Here is a 25591-nt window from a genome sequence, read left to right on the forward strand (position 1 = left end):
GCAGGAGACCTTAATACTCCACTTGCAGTAATGGATAGATTATCTAGACACAGGATCAATAAAGAAACAAAGGCCCTGAATGGTACATTGGATCAGATGGACTTGACAGATATATTTAGAATTCTGCATCCCAAAGCAACAGAATATACCTTCTTCTCGAGTGCACATGGAATGTTCTCCAAGATAGATCATATAGTGGGTCACAAAACAGCCCTTCATAAGTATAAAAGAATTGAAATCATACCATGCACACTTTCAGACCACAATGCTATGGAACTTGAAATCAACCACAGGAAAAAGTCTGGAAAACCTCCCAAAGCATGGAGGTTAAAGAACACCCTACTAAAGAATGAATGGGTCAACCAGGCAATTAGAGAAGAAATTAAAAAATATATGGAAACAAATGAAAATGAAAATACAACAATCCAAAATTTTCTTTGATATACAAGTGCTTTGGATTACAAGCATGTTTCCGGAACAAATTATGCTTGCAAACCAAGGTTTTACTATATATAGTTACTGTCTTTGTAATATACATAAAAACTCAATTTTCTATCATTCATATAAAAAATTTGTGCATCTGGTGGGTTTTTAAAAATATCTTTCTTATAGTTATCCTTCCATTTACTGAAAGAAAGTGTGTATTTGACTCAGGATTTTTTTAACCTCTAAAATTAATTTGGATATTTTCCTGGATTTTCATTTGTAAATTTTATCAGACAGGTGGTAAAACTGCTGAAATATACTGATAGACACCTATCAAATCTGTGTACTCAATACACACAACCTAAGTTTTCTCAAGATTCACCAGACTTGGGGCACCTAGGTGGCTCAGTCTGTTAAGCATCCAACTTCAGCTCAGGTCATGATCTCACGGTTTGTGAGTTTGAGCCCCACATTGGGCCTGCTGATTTCTGTGTGGAGCCCTCTTGGGATCTTCTGTCCCCCTCTTTCTCTGCCCCTCCCCTGCTCATGTGCGCACATGTACGTGCTCCTTCTCTCTCTCTCAAAAATAAACATAAAAAAAAAAATTCACCAGACTACAGGTACCCAAATTTCATTGATTTAGCCCTTCTCTTCTGCCCAGAAAAGATCCCAGGCAGCTGTAAAGTACTCTTCAGTATTTCTGGGATTCTCAACAGATGGCTACCATGCACTCTTGAACAAACCGAGTCCAGTTGAGCATTGATTGCTATTGCTACCTTTCTAGTTACACTCACTGTCACTTTGGGGTACTACTGTGCCCCACTGGGCTACAGTTTCTCCTTCTTTTCTTAAGGAGACTTATTTTCCAGTAGCATACTTAGAAAGTTTAACTCAACCTTTCCTTAGGTATGATAAACCAACCTAATTAAAAAATATATATAGTTATGAATCCAAATACAGTATGGTGGGGTAGTTTGTTAGCTCTGGAGACATGTCTGAATTACAGGACAAGAACTAAAATTAAAAGCTTAAAACTAAGAACTACTGTTTTACTAAAAAAATTTTTTCAAGAACTCCACAATCCAGTACAGTGGTGACTAACCACATGTGGCTATGGAGTTTTAAATTAATTTAAATTAAATAAAATTTTTAAATTCAGAACCTCATCTGTACTAGACACGTTTCAAATGGTGATTGGCCGCAAGTGACCATGGCTATTGCATTGGTCAGCTCAGGTATATAATATTTCCATTGTGGCAGAAAGTTCTATTGGACAAGGTTTCTCTAGAATGTTACATTATGAGCCTCAAGCCATTGATACCCCTATAATTTTGACAGTGTTCCAGTCTATTGAGGAAAGTGCCTAAAGCAACAGTGCTTGGTATCTGTGATGGCTGAAGGAGTGGAGCCACATCTCAGTGACCTTATTTTTTTCCACTGGTACCTGCTATTTAAGCAAGAAAATTTTGGTTTTAAAGGAATCCATTAAGTTCTTATTTTCTTAAACAACGGTAACCCACATCCTTCCCCCTACCTCGTTTTCATTGATACATTATATTCTTCAATAAAAATTATATGAATTTTAAACCCCAGAGGAAACTTTAAAAACTGTTTATAGATCAGCTCAATTTACCCTTGATCAAATAATCAGGTAATCAAATCCTAAGAATAATCACTTTCTACTTCTGAAAGTTTTTCTAAAACCTTCAAAGAGATTATTTCAAAAGGTAAAAGTTGTTAGAGAGAACATTTATTTCTACTACTACGAAAGTGTCTTCGACCAAGGTTTACAAACAATGAAGAAGAACAAAGAGGAGGAGGGGGAGAGGGAAGGAAAAGGAGGAGGAAAAGAAGAAAAACGCTTTGGGAATCTTTTGATAATAAGTTATTTTCTTTGTTGTTTAGAGATATTCTTTAGCCAGTGCCTTCAGGTCTTCTCTTAATGTATTCATTTTATTGACAATAAATCTTTGAAAGTATTTGCCAGTCTCTGTGCCTTGTTTCTGCTTAATACTATTTGTTGACTAGGGAAAATACTATCGAAACTCCAGCAAGCAAATTTTGTTTTTAAAATATTTTTTTGTTGTGAAATACAAAAAAATAGAACATACCATCCCAACTTTTGATGGGCCAGCCTAAGCAAGGAAGCCAAAGAGCATATGTAAAATGGTTTTAAATTAATTAAGGATCAGAGAGTTGAAATGATTGAAATGCCTTGAGTCAAGAGAGTTTGCAGAAGGGTCACCTCATTCAAGTAGTCAGAAATCTTTGGTAAATCCTGAATTGTCATTGGTGTTCTCCAGACCCACTAACGCTAGCTGCTGTTTAATACACTGAAGAAACATATTTAGTATGAAGTTCAGTGGTTTTTAGATTTCAGATTCAGTTACCTTTAAAGATGACTAAACTAAAATCTGGATCAACTGACCAAACAATGAGTTAAATAATGACTTCCTACTATGAGCAAGGCATTGGTAGGCCCTGCACAATATGACAAAACTTGGGAATTGTTTTTAATCTTCCTTTTAAACATTTTTAAAACATTCTTAGATTATATTTCAACTATTAAATGGGGTAGTTTTATCTGAATCAAAATCTACATGAGGTGTGGATTTCACCTCATGGATGTGTTTTTTTACTTTGGGGGTAGTATTGATAGGAAGTCAGTATTGTAATCTCATGGCACTTGAATAATAGATTCATGCAAAATATTCTGTTTGTCAAACTTTACCAACGGTGTGCACATTGCAAGTGGTGGATTCCATATGCCAAGGATAGGAGTGGTTCGTGGTCACTAGAAGGCAGAAAAGGTCAGGAATGGATGGGGAAGACTAGAGACAATGCAGGGAAGAGGTCATACTACTCCTTCATAAGGAAGACGCCTCTTACAACTCAAAGAAAACTGGCTGAAAAGCTTTTTTCTGAGTCTGGAAAGCCATTAAATGATCCAGGAAGATAACCATCATCAAAGCAGTGAGAAACATGGGCAAGGAATCAATAAACTAATCTGGAGCCCAAACATTACCAGGTTATCACACTGGTGGCAGAAAACTAAATTCAAGTCCAGGCTGAAGAAGGCAGTCAGATTGCAGGGAGTTGAGCAGATCATTTAAACCCTTTTGATTTTGTTCCAACAATGTCCAACATACCCTCTTGAAATGGGCAAGCAGGACTTAGTCCATTGCCTAAAAAGGGAAATCTGATACCATCTTCTTTTGGTGTTGTAGCATTTCCTGTAACATTGCTGCTTTGGTTTCCTAATGCTAGAACTATTACTCCTTTCTTCCTGCTAAGTTCTCTCAACGTCATAGAGTACTTCCTGTGTCTAAATAGCTAGTTTTTATAAAAGAGGGATTGATACAAAGATGATTTATTCCAGTAAGTCAGGCCATTTCAAATTTTTTAAAAAATGATTTAATACTTTTTTTGGAGTAGAAGAGAACTATTATACATATGTTAAAAGATACAAGGTGAAGAAGAATTACAGAGGAGGAAATTAACAATTTAGTCTCACCAAGAAAAGTTCCATTAAAATGGCATTGAGGGGCACCTGGGTGGCTCAGTCGGTTGAGCGTCCGACTTCGGCTCAGGTCATGATATTGCAGTTTGTGAGTTGGGGCCCCACATCAGGCTCTGTGCAGACAGCTCAGAGCCTGGAGCCTGCTTCGGATTCTGTGTCTCCCTCTCTCTCTACCCCTCCCCCACATGTGCTCTTTCTCTCTCTGCCTCTCAAAAATAAAGAAAAATGACAAAATTAAAAAAAAATAAAAATAAAAATAAATAAAATGGCATTGAGCTGTGCCTCATAAGTAGAAGTTACACAGGCAGAGAGAGAAAAACTTTCCAGGAAGCATAAGTGAGTTTGAGAGGGCAAAATCTAGGGTTTGTTCAGCAAAAGCATAGTACACTACTCAGTAGGCTTATATTAATAGATGAAGCTGCAAGGTCTATTAGAAAAGCAAATGTAGAAGGCCTAGCATCACATACTAAAGAATTTATAGTTTTTCCTCTGGGCCAATATTTCTGAAATGTGTTCCTCACCAGTTTGTAAGATACCTCATCCCGTTGAGAAATAAGTTTATAAAATGCCACATGCTATACTCTTAGAATGTCACAGTGCACACTAGGAAAGTTAAGTTCCTAAGGTCCTACAGGAGATAAACTTCTGAATTTTGTTTAACTAAATGTTTCCCAATTGTGAGACCAACTTGAACTCTTTTGGTATCCAACAGATCTATGATTTCTTCAGAACACACTGGGGAAATGATGTTTATTCAAAAGTTTTGAAAAGAGGATTGTTATAATTAGAAAATATGTTTTTATTTTTTGCAATTTAAGCTAAAAAGAAATGCAAGTACCTGACTCCTTTTTCTTCTTTTAAAACTTAAAAAAAAATGTTTTTAATGCTTATTTATTTTTGAGAGAGAGGGACAGAATGTGAGTGGGGAGAAGCAGAGAGAGAGCGGGAGACACAGAATCCAAAGCAGTTTCTGGGGCCCAGCTCTGGGCTTGAACCCACAAACCATGAGATCGTGACCTGAGCTGAAGTCAGACACTTAACTGACTGAGCCACTTAGGCACCCCTCCTTTTGTTTCTTTTAGAGGGATTCTGTTGTTATCTTGAAGTGTCTTAATTTACATTGTGTTATCTTGAAACTAGCAAACCATTTGCAAATAGGAGAATAAATAGATACATTTAGATGCCCTGCTCATGCTTCTTTAGCTGTTATCATTGTTTACTCTTCCTGGTTTTCTTTAGAAATTGAATTGAATAGAGATGTGGGACTACTGGATCAGCAGCAAGAGTTATCACTTGAGGGCTTGTAAGAACTCCAAATTCTCAGTCCCTACCCCAGAAGTTTGACAACCACTTGAGTGGACTAACTCAACTTGAATCTTTGAAACTCTAGATTAAGGGTGGAAGCAGAAGCCTCTGGACGATTTCCCCAGCTGCCACAGCTTCCCTTTATCCATTTTAAAGTGATGATTTTAGTTCATCTTCTCACACTTACTTGTTTTTAAATTAAATTTCTGAGATTTTACACAGCTCTTTGGTTTCTTTGGATTAAAGTCACTAGATCTTTCTCAACAGTGGAAGCTATCTACTGATTTCTCATTTAGACTACAGATAGAATTTCCCAGAGATAGCTTTGATCTCTTCAAAAGTTTATTTTTTTTCTTTCCCTAATAGCTTGGCAGACATTCCTAGAAAGAAAGAAAAAAAAAAAAAAACACTAGTAACATATTATATTGGAGCTCAGAAGAGTGAATCTCTGTGTCTGTTTATTTTCAATCAAGAAATGAATATTTTTCTCTCTGGAAAGAAGAGCCTTGTCCCTTTTATCAGTTACCTAGTGGTAGGTATTTCTTGGTTAAATTATAACTTTATACATTTAGTCCTCTTGTAATTTTCCTTTGGTTGGAAATATAAATTTGAAACAATGGAGAAATTTGATGAGATCTTCACCTTTGTGAAGTCGTCGGGGGAGGGAGTTGTAATAAATGCAAAACTTTCTTCTCATCTTCTATAGTCCTTTGGTTTAGGGGCATACAATATAAATTGCTTATAAAAGTATGTTGGCTACATTGAGGCTTAATTTTGAAAATTATTATAAAATCCTATTCATGTTTAATAAAACAGTCTGATTCCTGTTCCTCCTTGTCTGCTTTAGAGCCCTTGTTTTCTGTAGCATATTTTCAAAAAATGGTTTTCATTTGAAAACTCTCACAGTAAATAATAAGCTAAATTTTAAAGCATGTAAAAGTAGAGGACCGTGTCGAGGTAAATCGTCAGTTTTCACAATCTGTGATGATTATCAAGTTGAGACCTCCAAAGAAACTGGAATTCAGAGGCGGATAGTTCAAAACGAAACTGATTTAGACAGTGGCTTCTCCTGACTCCCTACTGCCGTCTATTAGGTAAAAATCCCTTTAAAAATGGGAGAGTTGCTAAAGGCTGTAGAACACATGTACTCAAATTTTCAAGCAGTATGAAGCTATTGTCAAAGAACAAGTACAGTTTGTGTCTCATAGTTAAATCTACCAGACAGGCTGGCTGGCCGACTAGATCACAAGCGTGGGACGCTGAATGTTTGCTTTAAGCAAAGACATCCAGTTTCCATAGCACTATGGTTTTATAGCATAGATCAGATTATACTGTTTGTTTAGCTAACACCATTTCCCCCTCAACATACTGAAAAGATTGAATCAATAAATCTTGAACTTCCAGAAAAACGTTTAAAATAAGCAGGTCATAGTACAGAGTGAGTCAGTATGAAAGTAGGAAAAGTAGAAGCTATGTAAATGCAGTTTTAGTTAATAAGACTTGCATATGTTAGAAAATAGTTAAGCCAGAGTCATTTTTATGATTTTTAAAAAATCTATAACATCTAGGATGTCTAGATGTTAGTATGGATTTTTAGAGAAAGGATGTTCATTAAAAATGAGAGTTTTTATAAAATTTTAGAAGCAGAAGATATATGGTCCCTTATTTTTTATATGCTATAAATGAGCCCATTCATAAAAATTTTACTTTTTTTTCTCAGATGTTCACATGTGCTAATATGCTGTCAAGATGTCAACTTTTCATGTGTTCAAGTCAAGAAAATGTTTATCATCTTAACATAAATAATAGAAAGAAAGTTTAAATTCTACTTCAGAGAAAGAGGTTTTAGGTAATTTCACTTTTATTGTCTCAGCTTCACCTCTTTTTACTTTCATCTTTTATGATCCCTGGAATATCTCTTGATCATTTCCCTTAATTTAAATAATATGGTTAACAACACTTTGAACATTTTTGTAGTTATGAATTTTTGTTTCTCTTTTGCACCCCAATTCATTTTTTTAGAGTTGCAGTGATCTATACAGAGGAATGACATTTGCATAGCGACAGTTTGACTATAGCTGTGTGAAGAAAGTAGTTATGGGCACCAAATAAAATATTGACTCAAATGCACACTTTTGATCTTGAATCTTTGATCTTGTCTTAGAAAATGTATATGTGGTTTTGGCTTACTCAGGACACAGTTCCCTTCTGTAACATCCAATCAGTCACTGAGGTCTGTGTCCACTTCAGATTAGTTCAGAATAATCTACTGTAGTCTTTATTAATTACACAAAATGAAAATCATACTTACAGGGTTACATACTAACCCTCTGTTTGTTCTCCATATTTAAGAGTCTCATATGTTTTGTCCCCCTACCTGTTTTTATATTATTTTTGCTTCCCTTCCCTTATGTTCATCTGTTTTGTATCTTAAATTCCTCATATGAGTGAAGTCATATATTTGTCTTTCTCTGACTAATTTCACTTAGCCTAATACCCTCTAGTTCCATCCACATAGCTGCAAATGGCAAGCTTTTATTCTTTTTGATTGCCCAGTAATACTCCATTGCATATATATACCACATCTTCTTTATCCATTCCTCCGTTGATGGACACTTGGGCTCTTTCCATACTTTGGCTATTGTCAATAACACTGCTATAAACATTGAGGTGCATGTGCCCCTTTGAAACAGCACACCTGTATCCCTTGGATAAGTACCTAGTAGTGCAATTGCTGGGTTGTAGGGTAGTTCTATTTTTAATTTTTTGAGAAACCTCCATACTGTTTTCCAGAGTGGCTGCACCAGTTTGCATTCCCACCAGCAATGCAAAAGAGATCCTTTCTCCACATCCTCGCCAACATGTTTGCCTGAGTTGTTAATGTTAACTATTCTGACAGGTGTGAGGTGGTATCTCATTGTGGTTTTGATTTGTATTTCCCTGATGATGAGTGATGTTGAGCATTTTTTCATGTGTTGGTTGGCCATCTGGATGTCTTCTTTGGAGGAAGTGTCAATTCATGTCTTTTTCCCATTTGTTCACTGGATTATTTGCATTTTGGGTGTTGAGTTTGATAAGTTCTTTATAGATTTTGGATACTGACCCTTTATCTGAAATGTCATTTGCAAATATCTTCTAACGTTCTGTCGTTGACTTTTAGTTTTGCTGATTGTTTCCTTTGCTGTGCAGAAGCTTTTTATTTTGATGAGGTCCCAATAGTTCATTTTTGCTATTGTTTCCCTTGCCTCCAGAGACCTGTTGAGCAAGAAGTGCTGTAGCTGAGGTCAAAGAGTTTTTGCCTGCTTTCTCTAGGATTTTGATGGCTTCCTGTTTTAAGTTTAGGTCTTTCATCCATTTTGAGTTTATTTTTGTGTTTGGTGTAAGAAAGTGGTCCAGGTTCATTTTTCTGCATGTTGCTGTCCAGTTTTCCCAGCACCATTTGCTGAGGAGACTGTCTTTATTCCATTGGATATTCCTTCCTGCTTTGCCAAAGATTCGTTGGCCATATGTTTGTGGGTCCATTTCTGGCTTCTCTATTCTGTCCCATTGATCTAAGTGTCTGTTTTTGTGCCAGTACTATAGTGTCTTGATGACCACAGCTTTGTAATACAGCTTGAAGTCTGGAATTGTGAAGCCTCCAGCTTTGGTTTTCTTTTCCAAGATTGCTTTGGCCATTTGGGGTCTTTTCTGGTTCTGTACAAATTTTAGGGTTGTTTATTCTAGCTCCATGAAGAATGCTGGTGATATGTTGATAGGCATTGCTAAAATTACTTTAAAAAATCATCTTGATTAAAAAAAAGTGCTGATAGCTAAGTCTGAAAACTAAAACTATGCTATATTTAACTTATAAAGTCCTTCATATATAAAATTATTTTTATTCGTGTTTAAAATTCATTTTCTTTTTTTTCAAACCTGATGTCTTTTTTTTCAATATATGAAATTTATTGTCAAATTGGTTTCCATACAATACCCAGTGCTCATCCCAAAAGGTGCCCTCCTCAATACCCATCACCCACCCTCCCCTCCCTCCCACCCCCCATCAACCCTCAGTTTGTTCTCGGTTTTTAAGAGTCTCTTATGCTAAAATTCATTTTCACTGATTAAACAACATGATTGAAATTAAAAGTTGGATATTATAGCAAAAACCTTTGGCTATGTTTGGCTTTGATTGTGAGGAGATGATTCTTTCTTTATTATTTTGCTTTATACAGTAGAATTGCCCTGGGAAATGGTTTGTAACTCCAATTTAATGGAAACTTTTTAAAGGCAAGTATTCTTCAAAGCTATGACACTAACTTCTTTTTAAATTTCTGATTTTTTTGGTAACATTGGGTTCTCTTAAAGCAGAAATTCAACCACTCTACAGCCTTATTAAAGTTAATAGCGGTTTGTCCTCCTAAACTTAGAGCCATCTAGAGTTATTATTGAAATTTTGCAAAAACAGCAATTTGATTTTTCTCTTTTCATATTCTAAAAATTGTTTTCAGAAACTGAAATTCATATCTTTAAAATATTAGAAAAGGTAGTATTTACTGACAGAACTGTGCCCACTACAGATGGTCCTGTTTAAAATCACCTGCTGTTCTAAATTCTTACTCAGATTTCAGGCATTTTTAAATTATTTATATTTTACCAAATGCAAATTTGCTCTATGGAGTAAGCTGCATGCAGTTCAAGTATAGGAAATAACTCTCACAAAGAAATGCTTGATATTCAGAATTTGGAACAATTGGTTGGCTAGAGAAACATTAATGAACATCACAGACTGACTCGCCTTCACAGGAATGAATGTAAAACTATTACTTTTTCTTTGTAAATGGAAAAAGAACCTCTAATTGTCCTATATTTATAGCAACCATATGTCCCTGACTTTCCAGGATAATTCCCACTTTCGTATTCTCCATCTCCTCAGACCATGAATATTGATTTTTAGTTTGGAAAATTTGTTCACTCTTCTAATATTAGAAATACAGTTCTTTGGGACCATTTCATGTTAAGTAGAAGTTAAGAAACTCATTTCAGATCACTTGTTTTAAATAAGGAAGATGTGTTGCAAGAAATTTTTGAAGTGTGTTTTTACATACCAGAATTACTTGAGACAGAGAAATTTTCATTATGTGGGATTTTTGTTCTGTGCTTTTGTTCACAAAGTACAGTCAATGGACAAGAAACATGGAGCAGTATATGGAATGAGATGTTTTCTTTCTGTTCCACCGTAACCAGGCACTGCCTCTGCAATGGAAATTGAATCTATAGGGAAGATTTCTAAGTTAAGAGATTTTGAGAAGTAAAGAGCACCATAAGTACATGAAGACATGTTCAACATCCTTGGCCATCGGGGAAATGCAAACAGAACTACAGTTAAATACTACTTAACACCGACTAGGAGGGCTATATCAAAAAGATAGGTAAATTATAAGTGTTATTAAGGATATGGAGAAATTGGAGCCCTCATACAGTGGTGGTGGTATTATAAAATGGTGCAGTTACTTTGGAAAGTATGGCAGTTCCTCAAAATGTTGAACAGAGTTACCGTATGACCCAGCAATTTTACTCCTAAGCGTACACCCAAGAACAGTGAAAACATGTCAGCACAAAAACTTGTACTTGAATGTTCATAGCAGCTTTATTAATAATAGCCAAAAAATGGGAACAATTCAGATGTCAATCAACTGATAAATAATACAATATATCCATACAATATAATATTCAGAAATTAAAAAGGAATAAAGTATGGATACTTGGTATAATGTGAATGAACCTTGAAAACATTATTGTAAGTGAAAGAAGCCAGTCATAAAGGACCACATATTATATGACTCCCTTTATATGAAATGTGTAGGCAAATCCTTGGAGACAGAAAGTAGATTGATGGTTGCCAAGGCTGAGAAAAGAGAGAGGAAATAGGAAGTGACTGCTCATAGGTATGGATTTTCTTTTTGGAGTGATAAAAATGTTCTAAAACTGATTATATACTTTAAGTGGGTGAATTGTATCTCAATGAGGGTGTTGTTTGAAAATGGAGGGTCTTTTACTCACTGTTGGAAACATTCTGTTTTACACCCTCTTTAGTAGTGGTTCTCAACCGGGGAGAATTTTGCCACCCAGGGGACATTTGGCAATATCAGGAGACATTTTTGATTGTCACAACCAGTGGAGGGTTGCTACTGACATCTAGTGGGTAGAATCCAAGAATGTTGCTAAATATCCTTCAATGCTCAGGACAAGCCCCCACAACAAAAAATTATCTGGCTCATATTGTCAATAGTGCCCACGTTGAGAAATCCCGTTCAATAACTGTGTTAACTCTAGTGGTAATTGACCACAGCCATGTTTATGAAGCACTGCAAGATCATGAATTATCAAACAGGTAGATGTTTACTCTATTCAGTTTAATAAGGGCAAGGCTATTCAATAAGACAGAACCAAAAAAAAACAAAAACAAAAACAAAAAACCCAAAAAATGCTTTATTTCCTTATCTGGTGAAGCCTAAACTAAGTTAATTAGATAATTCAGTTAATCACAATGGTTTATTCATCAGTCATCCTGGTTAGGATTTTACTACATTTTGTTGTATTTTACTTTCTTACTATTTATAACTTCTTAAACATCAGATTTACAGAGTATAACATCTAATTGCAATAAAAACAGGAACAAACCCTAGTTGGCCTTGAAGGTATAACTAAAAGGTAATTTGTTCATTTCAAAAGTTATCAACTCAGGTTCTAAAATAGGGATATGAGGGGCACCTCGGTGGCTCGGTCGATTAAGTGTCCAACTTCGGCTCAGATCTCATGGTTTGTGAGTTCAAGCCCCGTGTTGGGCTCTGTGCTGACAGCTCAGAGCCTGGAGCTTGCTTTGGATTCTGTGTTCCTTTCTCTCTGCCCCTCCCCTGCACATGCTGTGTTTCTCTCTGTCTCTCAAAAGTAAATAAAACATTAAAAAAAATTTTTTAATAGGAATATGAATCCTAAACTGAGCTAATTTGCTAGACTTCCATCTCCAGCCATGCTTTTTTTATTCTACATACCTGTCTGAAATGTCTACAGACTGTTTTACTGGACAAGGAGCAGGGGCTTCATTAACGAATCCAGCATTTCAAATACAACAGCTAACATTCATTGGATGGTATTGCATGCTGGCTATTATGCAAAGCACTGAAGGTATATTATCTTATTTAATTCTAACAAAACCCTATAAGGTAGATATGTTATTCCCGTTCTTCTGGAAGCATCCTTTTATTTTATTTTATTTTATTTTATTTATTTTATTTTAAAAGGTTTTTTGATGTTAATTTATTTTTGAGAGGCGGGGAGGGGCAGAGAGCAAGAGGGAGACACAGAAGCTGAAGCAGGCTCCAGGCTACCAGCTGTACACACAGAGCCCAATGTGGGGCACAAACTCACAAATGAGATCATGACCTGAACTGAAGTCAGATGCTTAACTGACTGAGCCACCCGGGCACCCCATGGAAGCATCCTTTTTAAAAAATGTTTATTTATTTTTGACAGAGAGAGAGAGATCAAGCAGGGGAGGGACAGAGAGAGATGGAGGCAGAGGATCCAAAGCAGGCTCCACGCTGACAGCTCCCAATGTGGGGCTCAAACTTGTGAACCACAAGATCATGACCTGAGCCTAACCAACAGGCGCCTCTGGAAGCATTGTTTTTATAGCCATCCATCTTTCCTGCACCAGTATGTACTGGTTTTTCTGTAGATCTTACACTACTGTTATTCAAAAGTTCCCTTCCTCGTGACTTGGGGGATCCTCTTTTCTTGTTTCTCATCTTGAATCTCCTGCATCTTCACTTACCATGATATACTCCCTTATTTTGGTGGAGTATATCCTCTATTACCTTACTAAGAACATCAAGTGTCTGAAAACGTCTTTATTCTGCCTTCATTTTTAAAGATCTTTTGGCTGGGTATAGAATTCTATGTAGGAAATATTTTTCTCCCACAATTTTGAAGGCATTATTCTCTTGTCTTTCAGTTTTGTGTATGATCTGTTTTGTGTCTCTCTAGACTTTTAGAATTGCTTTATCTCTGGTGCTCTGACATGTCACATTGATGTACCTTGCTGTGCATCTTTTCTTCATGCATTTTGCCTAATACTTAGTGGAGACTTTCACTCCAAAATTCATTTCCTTAAGTTCAAGGGAAGTTTCTTAAAATGCTTCTTTGATAATTTCTTCCCTTCTCTTTTTTCTCTCTGGAATGTTTGTTAATTAGATGTGGACTTAAGTTCATCCTGTAATTTCCTTATTTTGGGAATCCTGTAGTCTTTTAATTCTACTTTATGAGAAATTTCTTTAACTCCATTTTCCAACTCTATATGAAATTTTTTATTTCAGTTATATTTTTAATTTCCAACAGCTCTTTTTTTGTTCTTTCAGTGCTTCTTTTATAACCTCCTATTGTTTGTCAGATATTTCATCTCTTATGTCTGAAATATTAATTATAGTTTTTCTGAAGTATTTCTCTTGCAGTATGACTTGATACTGATTCATCTGACTCCTTTATTTCTGTTTTTTGGGGAGAGGGGGGAGGTCTCTGTTTTTCAAGTTACAGATTTTACTCCAATATTTAGTGGTCCTTAACTGTCCATAATGTATAAGATTCCAGTGTTTATTGATTACTTACAGGATGCACTGAGAAAAATGCCAATATCACTTTTATGGTATTCTTGCTACCCAAATGCATAATCTAAATTCAACCATGAAGAAACATTACACAAACCCAAACTGATGAACATTCTGTAACTAGCCATTCCTCTTCATAAGAGTCAAGATTATGAAAGACAAAGAGACTGAGGTCTGATTAAAAGACATTACTTTACTGATTAAAAGACATTAAGGAGACATGACAACTAAATGCAGTATGTGATTCAGAATTAGATCCTGGACCAAAATTAATGGGACAGTTGGTGAAGTTTGAGTAAGATCTGTAGATTAGCTAATAGTCTTCCCAGTTTTCTTATAATTCAATAGCAAAACAAACAAAAACAAAAACAAATCTGATTTTAAAAATGAACAGAAGATCTGAATAGACATTTTTCAAAAAAAAGACATACAAATGGCCGACAGACACATGAAAAGATGCCCAACGTCACTAATAATGAGGGAAATGCATATCAAAACCACAATCAGATATCACCACACACCTGTCGGAATGGTTATTATCACAAAGACAGGAAATAACAAGTGTTGATGAAGATGTGTAGGAAAAGAAACCCTTGTGCATTGTTGATGATGTAAATTGGGACAGCCAATATGGAAAACAGTGTGGAGGTTCCTCAAAAATTAAGAATAAAGTTGCCATATGATCTAGGAATTTCACTGCTGGGTATTTTCCCAAAGAAAATGAAAGCACTGACTCAAAAAGATATCTGCACCTCCATTTCATTATAGCAGTATTTACAATAGCCAAGCCACAGAAACAACATAAGGGTCCATCAGTGGATGAATGGATAAAGAAGATGTGAGATGTGTGTGTGTGTGTGTGTGTGTGTGTATATGTGAGATGTGTGTGTGTGTGTGTGTGTGTGTATATATATATATATACACACACACACACACAATGGAATATTATTCAGCATAAAAAAGAATGAAATTTTGCCATTTGCAACAACATAGATGGACTTTGAGGGTGTTAAGCTAAGTGAAATAAGTCATACAGAGAAAGACAAATACCATATACTCTCACGTATTTGTGGAATCTTAAAATTAATTAATTAATTAATTAATTAATTTACAGAGAACAAGTTGGTAGTTTCCAGTTTCCATAGGAAGGGAGTTGGGGTGGGTGAAGTAGGTAAAGGGAGTCAAAAGGTATAAACTTTCATTTATAAAGCAAATTAGTCATGGGAGTATAATGTATAGCATGGTAACTATAAATAATACTGTATTGCATATTATAAATCTTCTAAGAGAGCAAATCTTACAGGTTCCCATCACAAGAAAAAAAAACTATGTATGGTGATGAATGTTAGATTTATTGTAGTGATTGTTTTTCAATATATACACATAATGATTCATTATATTGTATACCTGAAACTAATATAATGTTGTATGTTTATTGTACCTTAATAAAAAAAAAGGTGTATGAATGGATGCGTGTAGGTAAATATCTGAAAGAAGTTTACTGAACAGTTAACCCTGGTTCACTCTGGAACTGGGATTGGAGGGTCAGGGTTTTTCACACATTACTTTAAATACTTCAATAAATATTACAGGTGATAGATATTGTTAAGCATATAGGTTTTTATTTACAATTAAAAAACCTAAGAATAGAAGATTAAATACATAAAAGTGTTACTATTTCCTCTTAAAAAAATAGTATTCCTGGTTCTAATCATTGTGCTATAGTTATCTAAGATTAACATCTTAATGTTTGGGGAAGCTGGCTACTTTTCCTCCAATTGTCCTATCCTCTCTGTCTCTCTCTGTCTCTCTCTCTCTCTCTCTCTCTCCCCCTCCCTCCCTCCTTCCCTCTCCTCTTTTTCTGGCACTCCAGTTGCACATATATGAGACTGCTTGAAGTTTTTCCATAAGTCCTCCTTATTTTTCATCTTATATAAATTCTACTGGCATATCTTAAAATTCATGGAGCTTTTCTCCAGTCATCTTCAATCACATGTTAAGTCCATCCCGTAATCTTTAATTCGGATATTATATTTTTCAGTTCTATATATGTTTTAAAATATACATTTGATTCAGTTTTATAGTTCCCATTTCACTACTGAGATTTTCCCCTCCAGTTATTCATTATGATCTTATTTTCCTTTTCAGTCCTTGAACATCTTTATAATAGCTGCTTTAATTTCTCTGTCTGCTGATTCCAAGATCTGGTTGGTCTTGGGGTCAGTTTTTATTGACTTTTTCTCTTGATACTGGATCACATTTTTCTGTTTCTTTGCATGTTTAGTAACTTGTGTACTTGTCAATGTATGTGGTACATAATTGAGATAGTAAATTTTATTATCTTTCCCTGAGAGTGTTGATTTTTGTTCTAGCAAGTTGTTAACTTAGCTGAGCCTTCCAGCCACTGCCTTTCATACGTGCAGTTCAGGGATCAGCTAAGAATTTGGGTAGAGTTCATGTATAGATTTAGAGGGACTTCTGTGGCATCTTTCTTTCAGAGATTGTCCCTCTCACTTTCTAGCTATGCTGTTAGCCTCAAACTAGGTTTTCAGCTTCCTCAAATGAGTAAGATGTCAGATGTCTGTTTGAGTTCTAACCATACCACCATTTCATGAACCGTGAAGTACAACGAGGGGAAAAGCGATGTAAATATGAATCCTACCCAATACAGTTCCTTCTTTCAGAGATTGACTCCCCTTCAATTTCTGCTTGCTTGTAGTAACTCTATAGTGCTTTCAAATAGCTGTTTTCATAATTTTTCAGAGTATATAATTATCTGTAAAATGATCAGTCTAGTATACTCTATTCTATAATATACCATAAGTTGTATCATATTACCTTTTATTTTACATTATATGGCATAGGATTAAACAACAAAAAAAGACTTCTACATTTTTTCATGAATGATGGCAATAGCTCATCAAAATTTCTAAAAATGTTGAGCATATTACTAATCTTATTTTTTGTTCTTTTTCTTGTAGACAAGAGATGATTTCCTAGGTCAAGTGGATGTTCCTCTTTATCCATTACCGGTTGGTATAGATGATTTTAATTTTTATATTTATTCTTTTTTTCTAATAAATACTTACAGATACACGATATTACAATATAATAAATGTAAATATTTGATTTGTAAAATGTATACTTCTATAATTTCTTGACCATATTATTTTCTGAAAATCATCTCAATTTTCCCTTTTAAGGATTTTTTTTAATGTTTATTTATTTTGAGAGGCGAGGAAGGGGCAGAGAGAGGGAGAGAGAGAGAGAGAGAGAGAGGAGAACCCCATGACAGGCAGAGAGAGGTGATGATGATCTGAGCCAAAGTCACGAGTCGTACATTTAACAAACTGAGCCACCGAGGAGCCCCTAAGTTTTCCATTTTAATTTTATTTTCAGGACTCCCTTACATGAACCACAATAAGAAATAGACAGCTGCTGAGGTTGGTTGACATCAGGAAAGCATGTCTCAGGGAAATAAGTTTGGAAACATTCGGCTGAATGGAGAGAGCTTAGTCTCGCAGAAAGAAACTAAGATCATTTACGACAGTCTGGGCATGAAACTGAATGTGGACCAAGCATATAACAACAGAGGAAAACAGATTCAGAACACATTTCATAATAAAAAATTATTAAGCCAGTTTTCTGACATTGGAGGTTGAGAAAAAAAAATAAACAGAAAGTAAAGATAGTACAGGTTGAATTTGGGACATCAAGGGGGTGTCTCAAGTAGAATAGGTAGGAGGAAAAGCCATTTTGTTTTGAAAAATGATAGATTTATTTTTGGCCATAATGAATTTCAACAGAAAACAGGGGAAGTGGAAGACCTAAAGTGGGCAGCTGACAGAAATACAAAAGTCAATTGTGTAGAGAAAGAGGCTGGAAGGAGTGAGAGTTCTCACATTCAGGTGACAGCAGAATCTCTGAGAACGATGGGCTGTCCAAGTTAGAGAGGTGAGAGCATTGAAAGCCAAACATTGACCCTTAGTCAGGGTGGGCCTATCAGAGAAGACAGACAAGGAGAAACAGGTGGGGGATAGAGGAAAATAATGTCATGAGAATTTAAGAGTTACAAGACTGAATGGGTAGTTAATGCAAAATGTAACAAAGAAATGAACAAAAGCAAAGGGCTGTTAACTTGATAAAGACAAGTAAGGCTTCTTTACTATATCAGTCTTTTGAGATATTTATTGGTTCTCTACAGTCTTTAGAGATCACAAGCTTTTAATAATATATTTAATCCAGTCTTGCTCTCCAGGCTGTTTTCTTTTTTGTTCTCCTAGGATGGCCTCTACGTTGTAACCACTTCTTCCCTCTATGTGCACCTGCTCAGCTTATTTGGTATTAAGGCGTGATCCCACTGCAATTCCTAGGGTTCAGGAAAGTGAAAGCACTAGCAAGCTGCCAGATATAACCATTGAATGAGCTAAACCTATATTTTTCTCACTTCTAACTTCAGCCAAGGCTTAGGTCATAGTTCATGAATATTTCCTTAAAAGTACATGTTTTTGGTGTTATAGATGTATCTTGAAAACTTACTGTTTTATTCTAGACAGAAAATCCAAGAATGGAGAGACCATATACGTTTAAGGATTTTGTTCTTCACCCAAGAAGGTCAGTAAATATAAAATAATAACATAATGTTTTTTAAAATATTATTATACCTTGTAGTAGCCTCTTTGCAGATTCAAAGCTTAAACCTTTGTAAATAAGCTACTTCTAAACCTTATTTTTAAAAGCTTTACTTTTTATTGCTGATTAAAAAGCAATATATGCACAGTACAAAAAATTCTGAAAATACAGAGAAGTGATCATATCCCTTTAGGAAAGACTTGTCCCCCTAATATTTATCAGACTAGAAAGTGGAAATTTGTCATTACTGTTTTATTATTTATTTTATATCTTAAATATATATATAATTTTGTCATACTATCCTTTTCAAAAGCACAAGCATTAATTAAGCCAAAAGCAATATCTAACTTGATATGCACAAAAACAATTTCAGAAAAACCTAACCACGTTTTGCACACTTTAATAAAAACAGGTATTTAAGAAAACCTAGATATTTAGAGAAAATAATTTGAGCAAAGAGTAGAATTTAAAACCTGAATAGCATGTTCATAATTCCATTTTTTGTAAACTGAGTTACTTGAGTTTTGTTAAAATTTTTGTTTAAGCTGTAAATAAAACTCCTTTACAAAAAAAAAAAAACTCCTTTTAGTATTCTGTGCCACCTAGTTAAGTAAAATCTAGTGAGGATGTATTGATTTACTGTCAAAAAGGTCAAAGTCAAAATAAAGAAGTACATCTGCAAAAACAACAGTATTTGTCTTGTTTTTTAAACTAGAAAATACATTAGAAAAATATACTATGGGAACTGAGTAAAATTTTTCATTAAAAAAATTTACTCTTTGTAATATAAATTATTAAAGCAAAATAAAAGGGACAGTACTCTCTGTTAATATTTATATTCTATAAGAGAAGTCACATATTTCACTTCTGTAGAAGTCTTGGAATATAAATCTCTTTTCTTTTTAAACTGATTGTGGCATCTGCATACCAATAATAAATAAATGTTTCTTCTCTTAATTGCCCTAGTAGCCTGCTTTTTACTTTTTCAAATGCTTTCTAGTGTCTTTCTCTTTAAAAAAAAAAAAAAAAAAAAAAAAAAAAAATATATATATATATATATATATATATATATATATATATAAAATAATTTATATCTTCTGTCTGTATGGACTATCACTGCAAGTGCAGAAAGAACTTGAAATCAAATAGGAAATGTACTACATTCTTACACTTTTTGAGCCCCATTAAGTCCAAACCCACAGGCTTAATGTCTAGTTTGAAAGACATGAAAATGTCACTATAGAGAAACTCTTGTATAAAACATTATTTGAGCAAGTTTTCTGTATCCATCCATTATAGCAGCAAGTCAATGTTCACATTCCCCTAAAAAATGGAGACACAAGCCACATTAGTGGCCTTGGAAATAAACATCAGGGATTCTGTTGACCACTCAGGAAAGCTAGTTTCCAAACTCATGAGAACTGTACAAAAGATTAAGGGAGGAGGCATTAAGTGGGGTGGGGAAGGGAGTACCTTTTAATAAAAGATAGAATAAAAGATAAGACTTTCTTGTTAAGAAAGACAAAGAGTAATTGATTACATAACTGATGTCTATAAAAATCACCAAAATATCTTTGCAGAAAACTAGGACAAGGAAGAACTTTTTAAGTATATAGGATGTTGAAATTGGTGGGGACAAATAGACAGATTTAAAACTTTTAAAATATTAATACAATGGACAGCAACCTTTAGCTTGGACAACTCATTATGCAAAGACGTTATTCATATACATTATAAAATAAAATAGATAAATTAATGTGTGACAGACTCAAACAGCTGTCAAAAAAAGACAGTAGGTTTCAGACAGTTATCAGGCCTTGCTCTCCACTTTTCTATCATCCTGTACAGTATGACTAGATAAGTATCCCCAAAGTATATCTCTGAGGCTGTCTTTCCCTGTCCACCAAATTCTCTGGCTTCACAGAGTATACAAAATCTAAAGTTCTCTTGTTTCACGTGGACCTCATCATCTGGATCATCCCTTCCTCCTCTGTGTATCCTGTAAGCCAGCCAAACCCAACAACTACCCTTTCCTTCGGTGTACCCCAGGTTTCCCATCGTTTCCTCATTTTTTAGTCTTTTCTCCACTCTTATGCCTTTCCATTCACTGCCACGGATCAAAATCCTCCTCAATCTGTTAGCACCAATTCAGATGCAACTCCTTCACGTTCTCCCTGATCTTTTACTCAAACTTCCTTAGCATCTTATTTATTTCATAACAATATTTATTTATGTCTATTACTTTTTCTCCACCACCCACTCCTTTTCCTAGCTGTCTTTTGTAGTAGAGTTTGTCTTTGGGTCTCCTCTAGTAGCTAGTAGGTATTCGTTAAACTTTAGTTAAATGAGTGCTTTTCTTCTTAAGTGTTAAAGTTTTGCGAATAATTATTTTCTTTTCTACAGTCACAAATCAAGAGTTAAAGGTTATCTGAGATTAAAAATGACTTATTTACCTAAAACCAGTGGCTCAGAAGAAGATAATACAGAACAGACTGAAGAATTAGAGGTGAGATTTTATAAATACTTGGTTCAATGAAAAGAAAATATCTCATTTCTTATTTTACTATACCTTGAAGAAAAAATAACTTTATTCAATGAAGTTAATGTGTGCAATAAAAATTATATACCTGGGTATTTGTTTATTTTACCTAATCATTCATTAAACATTTCTTTCCTCTGAGGACATTTCTGTATAATGAATGGCCATTACTGAGGGCATTCTTAAAGGTTAGTGAATAGGGAATATGATGTTTATAAATGAAAGTATTTATTGTAATTAAGTTATCAACTCTTACTGTTTTTTCAGGGTTTTCTAAAACCATGTCATATTCTCCTCCATTAAAGTAAGAATATAATTTACTATTTGTAAGCTAAATATATAGAAATTTTAAGGAGACTACTGAGTAGGAACTCTTTTATGAAATATAATTCTTGTTACTTTTCCTCTCATAGTTGCAGTGAGGATGGGAGGACTCATAGGAAAGGAGGGGAATGGAGGGGGGAAGAATTCAAGTGATCTAATAAAAGGCCATATTTATTTGAGGCAAATAGAATTTAATAATTTTCGTGGATGACAGGATATGAAGAAGTCCAAGTCAACTATTTGGGCGGAGCTACATGCATCAAGGGTGAGTGAGGAAGAGGCAGAGAACATGTAGTTGGAATAGAATTGGATACGGAGTTAGTGACTGGAATCCTAGTCCCGAGCTCTGGTACTAGTGAGCCAAGTGACTGTGTGTCATTCAATATTTCTGAACCACAGTGTCTTCATTTGTACAATGACTGTTGTACCAGATGACCTCTAGGGTTTCTTCCAGCAGAAAAACTCATGATTTGAAAAAGGAACAAAAGAACCCTGTCTTGAATTTCCCACTGAAGCAACAACATTTACTGAAAGCACATAGTATATTGGCACCAATATGCTTTGGAGAGTTTGTTTGTTTGTTTGTTTGTTTGTTTGTTTGTTTGTTTTAGAGAGCAAAAATACAAACAGGGGAAGGGGAGAGAGAGAGGGAGAATCTTAAGTAGGCTGCACACTCAGCATGGAGCCTGATGTGGGGCTCAGTCTTACAATTATGAGATCATGACCCTGAGATCATGACCCAAGCTGAAATCAAGAGTCAGATGCTTAACTGACTGAGCCACCCAAGCACCCTTAATTTGGAGTTTTCTTGCATGTGCCTTCCTCAACAGTCATGCCTCTTTGGCTGAGGGTCTGGTTAGGTCTCCAGAAGAACTGTGAAGGTAAAGGACCTCCCAAGCACTGGACTGTACCTCAGATACCCACATACCTTGGGTCAGAAAGCTTGAGAACAAGCCATGCTTTTGCAAGAGAGCTTTCTGGGAATTTTTTATATGCACTAATAAGATTTTACTTTGTGGGGGAAAGCTGTAATAATAGAAGGAAAAAAATTATTTAAATCACAGAATATAGTTAACCCTTAGTTGGGCAATCAAAAAACTTGGTATCCTCTCTTAAGCCTATATTTGTTTATTTGATTACCTTTTCTTTTTTAGTTTTTCTCTAGCTTATTATATAAAAATCACTTTTTAAAAATTCTAGGTATTTATTGGGTTGAAGTTTCTCTACCTGACGTTTTGGTGCGCAGGGTATCTGCATAATGAATACTGTTTGAAATGAAGGATGCCTGCTATAAAGAAAGAAAATTCTTAATTTAGTAACTTAAAAAAACTTAACAACATTTCATTATTTAGTAACCTGCTCCAAGTTTTGCCCACACACACGTATCATAGGTACCTTATTCACAGTTTAGTGTCTGTGGGTAGAGTTCCTTCACTTCATTTTGTGGCCTCAGGTCTCAATGTTTGAGTTCCCTCAGAATGCACCTTATAATTTCAGTAGATGTAAGCATGTAGGAGTTTATTTATGAAAGGCCTTAGGAATTCAAACACATGAGTCTATGCTTATTTATCTTCTGTGTAGCTAATGACCAGAGAAGTCTTGTCTTTGACATCTAGCTTGTGAATATATAAATTCTACCATTTAAAGAAAAACAATGGCATTTTCAAAAGAGTGGCTCACTCAGGCAATTTGTATTTCTTAGTATGTTAAAGTCTGGCTGTAATAGATTATTGTTTAACATTCGATTTTTGTACCTTTGCAACTTTAGACTTAGTTGTATGTATTTTACAAGATTAACATATAATGTGTGTTGTAGCTCTAAATGCTTTCTTTCTGACCTTCTTTGACTCCATTAAATTGTTGGCAATCACATACTAGCTTATCAGTAATTAAATAACATTGATACTTAGAAAATATTTCATGAAGAGTATTAGCTGATATATGTTTAATAGGGAGGCATTCTATACAAAAAAAATGAAAACTCAGTCTTTCTAAACAGTATTCAAATGTACAACTGCACTTTCTCAAACTTGAAACAAGTTTTTAAAAACTGGGCCTTCAATTAAATTAGCTTTTCCTGGGGCGCCTGGGTGGCTCAGTCGGTTAAGCGGCGGACTTCGGCTCAGGTCATGATCTCGCGGTCCGTGAGTTCCAGCCCCGCGTCGGACTCTGTGCTGACAGCTCAGAGCCTGGAGCCTGCTTCAGATTCTGTGTCTCCCTCTCTCTGGCCCTCCCCCATTCATGCTCTGTCTCTCTCTGTCTCAAAAATAAATAAAACGTTAAAAAAAATTTTAAATTAGCTTTTCCCCTTCTCATTTACTTAGCATAAATTCGCTAAGTAGACCTTTAAAAGAGATATCTTTAAGAAGATTTTAAAGAAATAATCTTGGGGTGCCTGGGTGGCTTGGTTGGTTAAGCAACTGACTCTTGGTTTCCACTTAGGTCATGATCATGTAGTCTGTGGGATCAAGCCCTGTATTGGGCTCCTGCGCTGACAGCACGGAGTATGCTTGGGATTCTCTCTCTCCCTTTCTCTGCCCCTCGCCTGCTCATTCTCTTTCTCCCTCTCTCTCTCTCTCAAAATAAGTAAACATTAAAAAAAAAAACCCTCTGGTACCATTTTCTGAGCTCTAAACGTGTTTACAATCCTTTACAGCAGAAGTGAGGACCCTTTTATTAATAAATTTCATTGATCTACAGAAAAATAATCAATTACCATATTTTTAAAAACAAACTTTTTTCAAGAGAGCAAAATATAAAAATTCAACTCACATACTTTTAAAATCAAGATCAGAGAACTAAAATTTGATTTAATATATACAAGACTAATTTTTAGGAATGTAAATCCTATATTATGATCATTTAAAGGAATGGAAAGGGGAGAGAAAAGGAAGGTAAACATAGATGGAAAGAAAAAGAGGATAAAGAGAAAGAAGAGAATGGAGCAATAAAAATAAAGAAACAAAATTAAAGAAGAGGATAAAAGGAAAACAATAGAAGAGGTAAAAAGGAAAAAATAAGAGTAAGAAAGAAAAGTAGTGAATTTTACTTCCCATCCAGATCTCTTTTTTTCCAGACAAATTCTTTGTCTTCCTCTCTCCGTACCCACCACCCTACCCTTGTTCACTTTCTGTCCTGCTCAGTCTAGAACGCTCCCACCAGACCAGCCAGAGACATCAGCCTTGCTGGAGAAACCCCTGTCCTTTTCTCCCTGATGCCAGAAAAGATTCCTTTCCTTCCCAGCTCTTCTCCCTGATCCTTTCTTGTCAGATTTTGCCTTCCGACATAAAAGAATTCTCTTCCACCTTCTAAGCCATCCGCTGGCCAGCAAATAGCTGTCCTTCAGGGCTAGATCCCCACCCAGTGCTTCGAAAGAAAGACAGTATATGTTAAGGAAATTATTTTTTTGCCTGTTACTCTGGTACCAATTATGTTTCTCAGTTTCCCATTTTTCTTTCCATTTTGATTTGGTAGTTTTTGTCATGTACAAATTGGGGGGTTTTGTAATCAAATCTGTCAACCTTCTTTTTCATACTTAAAAGCTTCCCCACTCTTAGATTATATTTTTTAAATCCCCCAGCTTTGTTGTAATACATGTTGTTTTTGCTTTCTAACATTTCAACATTGCTCAGTCTATAACATCCTGGTAGAAGGTAGCAACCCAGATAATTTTTTTCTTTTTTCACAAGTTTGAAATGTCTTTATCATATCCTAAATTCCTATAAATTTGAGTCTCTTTCTGGGCTTTCTAATCCATTCTATTGAGCTGTCTGTCCATGTGTGTACCAATTATTGTGGTTTGTAATATATTTTATTCAGTAGGGTTAATATTCACTCCTTTTTTTAAAAGCTGTATAGAGTTTGTAAGGTTTTGTTTTGTTTTTTTAGTTTATTTATTTATTTTGAGAGAGAGCACATGCATGCACATGAGTGGGGTAAGGACAGAGAGAGAGAGAATCCTAAGCAGGCTCTATGCTGACGTGGGGCTCACTCTCACAAACCATGAGATCACCAAGAGTCAGAAGCTTAACCAACTGAGCCACCCAGGCTCCCCCTTCTTTTTTCTTTAGAACTGTGGTGGTTATTCTTGCTTGTTTGTGTTTCTGTTTGAACTTGAGAATTGCCTTGTCCCATTATTTTTAAAAATCTGTAATGTAGTTTTAGCGGAATCTTGGCAACTTTATATATTAACTTGGGGAGAAT

The 25591-nt window shown here is 35.2% G+C and overlaps 1 protein-coding gene across 5 annotated transcripts in view; it reads left to right on the plus strand.

Moving 5' to 3' along the window:
• Window positions 1–25591, plus strand: part of NEDD4 (NEDD4 E3 ubiquitin protein ligase) — a 136883-nt gene that overhangs the window by 78356 nt on the left and 32936 nt on the right. For all 5 annotated transcript variants that reach the window (XM_058737646.1, XM_058737647.1, XM_058737649.1 and 2 more), the window contains 3 exons: window positions 16875–16925; window positions 18446–18507; window positions 20929–21031. In XM_058737646.1, coding sequence (XP_058593629.1) covers window positions 16875–16925; window positions 18446–18507; window positions 20929–21031 — 216 coding nt within the window. The remainder of the gene's footprint in view (window positions 1–16874; window positions 16926–18445; window positions 18508–20928; window positions 21032–25591) is intronic.

The sequence above is a fragment of the Neofelis nebulosa genome, chromosome 7, assembly GCF_028018385.1.
Source record: "Neofelis nebulosa isolate mNeoNeb1 chromosome 7, mNeoNeb1.pri, whole genome shotgun sequence".
NCBI classification, from domain to species: Eukaryota; Metazoa; Chordata; class Mammalia; order Carnivora; family Felidae; genus Neofelis; species Neofelis nebulosa.